Source organism: Corylus avellana, chromosome ca1, assembly GCF_901000735.1.
Source record: "Corylus avellana chromosome ca1, CavTom2PMs-1.0".
Classification (NCBI taxonomy): domain Eukaryota; kingdom Viridiplantae; phylum Streptophyta; class Magnoliopsida; order Fagales; family Betulaceae; genus Corylus; species Corylus avellana.
The window spans coordinates 31,675,479-31,684,218 of NC_081541.1; the positions used below are offsets into that span (position 1 = coordinate 31,675,479).

General features: G+C 36.4%; 1 protein-coding gene and 1 pseudogene across 1 annotated transcript in view; both read left to right on the forward strand.

Moving 5' to 3' along the window:
- LOC132188603 (monooxygenase 2-like) overlaps positions 1-2,929 on the forward strand; it is a 24,356-nt gene extending 21,427 nt beyond the window's left edge. The window contains exons 2-6 of the mRNA XM_059603114.1: positions 1-148; positions 718-786; positions 1,487-1,655; positions 1,741-1,969; positions 2,120-2,929. Of these exons, the coding sequence (XP_059459097.1) occupies positions 1-148; positions 718-786; positions 1,487-1,655; positions 1,741-1,969; positions 2,120-2,691 (1,187 nt within the window). The 3' untranslated portion in view covers positions 2,692-2,929. The remainder of the gene's footprint in view (positions 149-717; positions 787-1,486; positions 1,656-1,740; positions 1,970-2,119) is intronic.
- A 2,401-nt stretch (positions 2,930-5,330) lies between these two features.
- On the forward strand, positions 5,331-8,027 carry LOC132169956 (subtilisin-like protease SBT3; annotated as a pseudogene).
- The last annotated feature ends 713 nt before the right edge of the window (positions 8,028-8,740 follow it).

The window sequence follows — 8,740 nt, forward strand, 5'->3', positions numbered from 1 at the left end:
GGTTGGGAATTCGAAGCATAGTGTTGGAATCCTCGGATGGATTGAGGGTCACTGGATTTGCCTTCACGACATGGACAAATGCTTGGAGGGCATTAGATGCTGTTGGCCTTGGTGACTCCCTCCGACAACATCATCAAAGGCTTTATGGGTAACTAGGCTTCACCCTTATCTCTTCATTATTGCCACCTTAATTAGCTTAATTACCACTATGCATATGGTGTTATAATTGGTGAAGCTTTGGCCTTTCAATACAGTTTATAACAGATTTTATTTCTTAAAGAAGCTTTATATCTTTGGGGGCCTTAATCCGTCGCCTTAACTGCCTAACGATTGAGCCAGCCCAAGTTTCCCAAGTTTACATAGTAAATGCCAACTTGATAAATTATGGATATATATACTTCTACAAAGGTTTTGGTTTTAGTATTGGTTTATTGATCCAAATGGTTAATTATAGGTCTAATGATTAGTTGCCGGTCCATATTAATACTAATAAATTACGAGGACCTCTTTCAAATTACTTTAAAAAGGATAAAATTGTCATTTTACTTTACTTTTGTTTTTTTTTTTTTTTTTTTGACAATTTTATCCTTATAAAACAAAGTACAGGCTCCTCCCTCCTTTAGCCCCCAAAATATTATGAATAATTTTTCATGTTAAAAGCATGAAACTGACCAATCCCCAGCACATTATGTAACTAGCTCTACAATTTATTTGCAGGAATGTGACTAGCTCTACAATTTCAGGACATCAAACCTCAGATACGTCATTTGAAGCTAAAGGAAAACGGTGAGTTTTACAGCAGTACTGCCAATAGTAATAGTGCCTCTATAGCATAAAACCTCTAGGTGGCTTGGTGTTTTTCCCACCCCCATTTCTTTGATGGTACAAATTTTGAACTGTCAAGAATAAGTAAGCGGATTCAAGTGTTGAGAGTAGAGAAGTTTTATTATTATTATTATTATTGAAAACCAATGAGAATACGTACTACGGCCTAAGCCGTCCTTATTAGGCTTATATAAAAAATAGTCTTAAACCTAGTAAAACACAAAATAAAATACACAGTCGCGATCTCGTTTGGAAGAGTAATTTCAAGTTTGATTAGGAAATGCGACATAACCCTACGAACACTCTAAAAACCATCCTTGGTCTGACGGAGAGTGATTTAGACTCTAATTGGACACCTTAGGAATAAGTTCTCGGTTGAATGGGATCCGGCAGCAATACTGACAGGCCGGATGCCTCGGGTCTTAGAGCTGATCTCGTTTGAATGCGGACCGACCGCCACTTCAATTGAAGCTCTCAAGAATTTCCCCCGAAGCTCATCTAGTAGATGGGTTCGAATGAGAATTGTTATGAGCACATGTAAAAAAATATATATATTATTGGCCATTTTGTTTGTATACGATACTGACAATTTGATTTTGATATTTATAATCATATATAGTTGAAGTGTTTAAGAGCCGGATTATTGGTGTGTGATGTGCAGTGCTGGGGAGCACGAAATTCGTTGTGTTCAAAGGAAGTTGTTGTTGGAAAGCCTTGCAAAGGAGCTTCCAATTGGCACAATTAGGTACTCTTCCAAGGTGGTTTCTATAGAGGAATCAGGCTTCTATAAGCTTTTGCATCTTGCTGATGGAACCATTCTCAAAACCAAGGTAATTTTTTATATATTTCCTTGGAATTTTTTTCTTTAGTATAATTACTCAGACCTTATTAGAGTATCCTCTTTGTGAATGGAAGGTGTTGATTGGGTGTGATGGAGTGAACTCAGTGGTGTCAAAATGGCTGGGGTTGAAGAAAGCAGCATTCACAGGGAGATGTGCCATAAGGGGGTGTGTAGATTTCAAGCAGAGGCATGGGTTTGGTCCAAAGCTCATGCAGTTCCATGGCAAAGGTTTTCGATCTGGTTTTATTCCTTGTGATGATCAAACCGTCTACTGGGCTTTCACTTGGACTCCCTCTGGCAAAGGTCAACCATTTTCCCCGACCGATCAGTTTAAGTTTTTAGAATAACTGGTGATTTAATGCATGTATTTTGGAACTTCGTAATATATTGTTCACTTCTAGCATTTATGTGTAGCATTGTCACAATTGTTATCCATATTTACATATCTTGCAGAGAATGATGAGATAGAAGATAATCCAGCTGAAATGAAGCGACTTGTGTTAAGCAAGCTAGAAAAGGTGCCTGATGAAATAAGGGCAATTATTGAAGACACTGATCTGGAGGGTATTATTTTATCCCCATTAATGTACAGACATCCATGGGAGCTTCTTTGGGGAAACATCAGCAAAGGCAATGTCTGTGTTGCTGGTGATGCACTCCACCCCATGACCCCAGACATTGGCCAAGGTGGTTGTGCTGCCTTGGAAGATGGTGTTGTTTTGGCAAGGTGTCTTGCCAATGCCTTGTTGAAAGAGCAGCCAAGTGGGAAAACAAAAGAGAAAGCTGAAAGAGAAAGAGAGGAATACAAGAGGATTGAGATGGGGTTGAAGAATTATGCAAAGGAAAGGAGATGGAGAAGCATTGACCTCATTACTACAGCTTATATGGTTGGTTTTATCCAGCAGGGTGAAAGTAGTGTGATGAACTTCATAAGGGATAAAATATTGGCTGCTTACTTGGGTGGATTTCTGTTGAAAAAATCTGATTTTGATTGTGGGAAGCTCAGCATTTCCGATTCGGAGTAGTTTATTAGTATTTAATTTTCAAGCGTCAATGGTATTAAAATTATGTTAGGCAAGTTATAACAAATGCGTGTTGGCTTAGGGTTTAGGCGGAGTTTATTTAAGCATGCATTGTAATCTAATTATGAAGGCGGTATTTTTTTTTTTTTTTTTTTTATTATCTGTAAGAATGTTTTGTCAAAAAGATTGAAATGGACAAATTTGAATCACCAATCAAAGTGTAGAGGATTTCTTTGGGCAATTATATTTTGTTAGGAATCTCCATATGATAAAATAAATATCATGGGAGTTGTGCAAATTAAGAAATTTGTTCTTCATTTCAAAATAATTCTGGTGCTTTTTCTTCTACAAAAGTTGTCAAGATAATAGAACTAATTCGTACTCACTTGTTGGGCGTCGCTTCATGACTCGATACTGAGTCCATTGACTAGTCAACTTGAGTACAGTCGCAGGACACCACACCAGATTCCCTCTTTTAGCAAGCTAGTAATGATTTCAGTTTCCGTGATCACAACATGAGGTGATCGTTTACAAGAGTCACGAGATTTAAGATGCACAGCAATATGAGAGAGCCTCCAATAAAAGTGTGAGAGAACCTCCAATAAAAGCATGCCATGTGGCTAGCAGTTGTGAAAAATCTGCTATAAAAAAGCAAATTGCCCTTAACCATGGGTGGGGGAATTAGCTTATTCTTGATCATGTGATTCATTTTTATGCCAGCATCTTTGCTAATGTAGGTTTCCCATTTGCGAACTTCAGATCTCATTTGGGCCACATTGGATTTGACAATAGAGAAATTTTGGTGTGTCTGGCCCATGTGAGCCTTTAATGCTGTTGGGCTTCTGTTGAGTATTGCATTTATTGGTGTTGGCCCATCGCTGGACGGCTGGAGGATACTTGGGCCAACTGAATCTGTTGAACCAGTTTATGTCGAGACGGGTTGTGGGCTTGGATCCGATTTGGTGCGCTTCCCCTTAACTCTCATAGGTCTTCATAATCCCATAATTAAACATTAGCTAGATTATTGGCTATCCATAATAACATACTAATTGAATGATGGACCCTCCGTATAGGCTCGATGGCTGACCCTCCATAAAAGATATATGGTTGGCCGGTGAGTGACCCCGACCTGTATAAGCAGGTGGTCTACCCATTTCAGTCCTGAAATCCAAACTTTATTTTTTAACTGAAATATCATGGATCAACTTGTATTAAAATAATATTGTATTATTTTAACTCCTTTATGTCACTAAGGATCAACTTGGAAATATATATACTTTCTAGATACATGAAATAAGGAAAGTTTAAATGTATGGCCGATAATTTTTGACACGAGTCTAATACAAAATTAAATGGTTAAAGTTGAAGAATCTAACCCGTTTAATTAAATGGGTTAGGATTAGAGTTGACATATATAATCTTATATCCATGTTTTGACACGATCTAAACCCGACAGGCGATATATATAATAGTAGATAATTTTTTATATAACTCGCGAACTCGACACGAACTGAATACGAAATTAGAGAATTAGGATTGAGAGGTTTGATTCGTTTAATTAAATGAAAAAATAAATTATTATCTAATTCCTTGATAGTCAACTACTCAACTTATTATATTATTCCTTAATATGAAGTATAGTGATTTCGGGATGGGTTTAGGCCTTCCAAGGGAGAAAGAAATCGAGAGAGAAAGTAACCATTTTTTCCGTCTCATGAAAAAGGTAAGAGAATGGAAATAGACTTTTTTTAAAAAAATATATGCACACATACATGAATGGAAATAGACTTTTGATCTTTAAACAAAGCAGGTTACACATGTACACATGGCCTCCACGTCAATAGAGCATATATTAATTCGTGTTTTCTTGTCTCTTCTTAAAATGAAAAGTCACGTACCAAAGATCCAGTGTCTCTTGAATTTTACTGTATCTAACGATGTAAATAATGAAACATTTTTTAAAAATAAAAAATAAAAATAAATGTGCTGACATTAGGTTTCTACCCTTTTTCAATTACAAAGAAACGATATATATTTGACCTTTTTTTTTTTTTTTTGAACTATTTGACTTATTTAAGAGAAGGATGTTAAAATATTGATTAAGTGATTAAATTTACCTCCTCCTATCAGTTTAAGCTTTTGGGATAACTGGTAATTTAACAAAAGATGAGCAAGTTTAAATTTACTTTAAACCTGTCATCAATTAACTAGATTGGTATGACATGCTAAAATAGTGCTATGTCTTTTCAAGTTTATTTCAAAGCATTAATGTCTTTCTGCCTTAAAAGGTAATATAGAGAAAATTAATCTAAAGAAATAGAGAGCAAATTGCATTAGAGCTAGCCCAATGAATTGTTAATTACATGGGATTGTATATATAATTTAATTAGCTTGATTTCCTTATGATTTGCAAATAAGTTTAGACTTTGCATTTACCAATATAAGGCATTCCTAGTTACTAATTGTTAGAAACTATATATTTTATTTTAAAATAAGATCCAATTCCTCCTAGATAAATATTCTGTTTTCGTCCTTATTCAATTTGTCTAAGTAAAACCCACCATGTTCACAATTATAAATAACCAAATGATCTGCAAACATATACAACTACAAGGCAAAATTCTTCTTGCTGTTTCAGAAATATGGGGCTTGATGATAGGGTTTTCATCCCATATTTGTTCTGCCTTGTGTGGCGTTTCTTTATTTTCAACCCTAAATTATCATCAGCACAAAGGGTAACATATATTGTTCACATGGACAACTCTTTCATGCCCAAGCCCTTCATTACTCAGCAAGAATGGTACTTCTCTGTTGTTAATTCCCTTAAGCCTGCAAATCAAACATTATCGGACACTCCAATGGTTTTATACACTTATGATACAGCTCTTCATGGTTTCAGTGCCCTTTTATCTCCAGATGAATTCAAGGCTTTAAAGAATATATCCGGGTTCATCTCAGCTTATAGTGACAAGATAGTCACACTTGACACAACCCACAGCCAAGAATTCCTCTCCCTCACTCCCTCTATAGGCCTATGGCCGGCCTCTAGCTACGGCGAAGACGTTATCATTGGCATCATTGACAGCGGTGTGTGGCCGGAGAGCGAGAGCTTCAAAGGAGATGGAATGGCTACTGGAGTTCCAGGGCGGTGGAAGGGGAGGTGTGAAGGAGGAGAAAATTTTAATTTCTCCATGTGTAACTCCAAGCTTATAGGAGCTAGATACTTCAACAAGGGTGCATTAGCCTCACATCCAAGCACTGATGTACATGTTCCATTCATGAATTCTGCTAGAGATGATTTGGGACATTGAACACAAACTTCCTCCATAGCTGCCGGAAACTTTGTAAGCGGTGCTTCTTTTTTCGGCTACGCAAATGGAACAACCAAAGGTGTTGCTCCATGTGCTAAGGTTGCCATATACAAAGTCTACTGGGATGTAGGAGGCTATGCCTCTGATGTTCTTGTAGGTATTATTAAATCATCACTTATTCCAATAGTTTAAGCTAATAAAGAGTAAATTTAATCACTTTAATCGGTTAGTAAACACTGTAAACTGATATATGACTCTCATATAACCAATTGATTCTCACTGTTATATTATTCCAGTTGTATGGAAGTCATAAATATATGAAAAATTTAATTAACATAGGAGGTGAATGAAGGAGACATATGATTCAAACTCAGAACCTCTGATTTGATTTACCATTTATCTCAAAAGCTTAAAGGCTCAACACGTAGAATATTTAATTGAAATAAGATGTGAATGACGGAGACATAGTTCAAACTCATGACTATACCATATGTAAAATTATCATTTATCTCAAAAGTTTAAATTGATAAGAATAAATAAATTTAATAATTTAATCAATATTTTAACAGGTATCGACCAGGCCATTGCTGATGGTGTTGATGTACTTTCCATCTCCATGGGTTTTGATGGAGTGCCAATGTATGAGGATCCTATAGCAATAGCATCATTCGCCGCCATGGAGAGGGGCGTGTCGGTTTCAACTTCAGCGGGAAATGGAGGTGTCCGGCCGCTCGGTTCATTACATAATGGGATCCCATGGGTTTTGACCGTTGGAGCCGGCACCATTGATCGTTCGTTTGCCGGAACTTTGACCCTTGGAAATGGTCAAACCATCATTGGATGGACCATGTTCCCTGCCAGCAATGATCTACAAAATTTCACACTGGTGTACAATAAGACCTCATCAGGATGTAATTCATCAGTGTCAATGGATGAAGCCAAAGCGCATTCTAGCCTCTTCATATGTGATGATATCATGTCTCCCAACTATCAAATGCAAAATATAATCAGATCAAACATGTGGGGCATATTCATCCATGATTTTCCTCTGTTCAAGGTTTCTGTTCCTGGTGTTGTTATTAGCTCCAAAGATGCATCAGCTGTAATTAGTTATGCAACAAATGCTTCTAATCCCATTGCCAGCCTAAAGTTTAACCAAACATTTCTACTTTCAGTGCAAGCACCAGCTGTGGCATACTCCTCAACAGGCCCTGCATTCAGCTATCAAGGCATCTTGAAGCCTGATATAATAGCACCTGGGTTTCATGTTTTGGCCTCTTGGGTTCCAAATTTACCAGTTGCTGGAATTGGTCCAAATGATTTCTTATTCAATGGCTACAATATACTGTCTGGGACATCTGCAGCTTGTGCTCATGCAGCTGGTGTGCTGGTTCTTTTGAGAGCAGCACACCTAGAATGGAGTGATTCTGCTATCAGGTCTGCCATAATAACCACTGCAAATCCTATGGATAATGCTCAGAATCCAATAAGAGACTATAGCACTTATTTGCTACACCTGTAGCCATGGGAGCAGGACAAATTGATCCTAATCAAGCACTAGACCCAGGTTTGATTTATGATGCAACTCCACAGGACTATGTCAACCTTTTATGTGCTATGAATTTAACCAAGAGCCAAATCTTAGCCATTACAAAATCAAGTAGGCACAATTGCTCAAAATCATCTTTTGATCTTAATTACCCATCATTTATTGCTTTATACAACAGTACCAATGTGACAATATCAATGGTTCAAAAGAATCAGAGGACTGTGACCAATGTTGGAAAGGGCTCGACAACTTACACAGCCATGGTGACAGCACCAGAAGGTTCCGCAGTTCAAATCACACCAAAGAGATTGGTCTTTGCAAAGAAATATGAGAAGAAGTCCTACACAGTTACTATAGAGTATAAAGGGCTAGGAAATCAGCAGGTTTCTTCTGGTGCACTTGTTTGAGTTGAAGAAAATGGAAAGCGTACAGTTAGAAGTCCCATTGTAGTAGCACCTATGATGCGTTTTGTAATTTAGTGGACGTTTAATGTTAGAAACTACACTTTTATCTTACCATTATTTTACTATGCGGATGCAGTAGTGTTAATAAGCCCTTGGATTAGGCATCATTGTTAAAAAAAAAAAAAAAAAAAAAAGGTTGATTGGCATTACCACATTATCGATGGAATAATGGTAGGACAAAAATATAATTTTTAGCATTACTTTTAGTTGACATGTGTGAAAATTGGTAATGTTATATATTACACTAATATCCCACCCCTATCTAATTGGATTGATGCGGCCTTTGGATTTTTTTTTTTTAACAAGGATTGATCAAAGGCCTCATGGACACTACAACATTAGCCAAGTGAGATAGGAGTGGAATGGGGTGCATGTGACATCCTGTAGATTTTATAATTTAAAATAGAATTAAATTACATCTTTATTTATATTAATGCTTTTATTAGTAACATCTATTAAATAACTATATGTAAATCCATGAGATTATTTATTGTTGTGCATTTTTTGAGAAATATCCATTAAGATTTTATGTGAGATTTTTTTATTAGATATTTGGTAAATCTCTTAGATTATAGGAGGAGATAATTATTATATATATATATATATATATATATATATATATATTTTATTTTATTTTTTCTCTTTCCCCATTTTAACGTGAGAATTCTTCCAATAGGATTAAAATTTTATATATATAAATATTCCAAAACCACCTTAGCCCCTAGAAA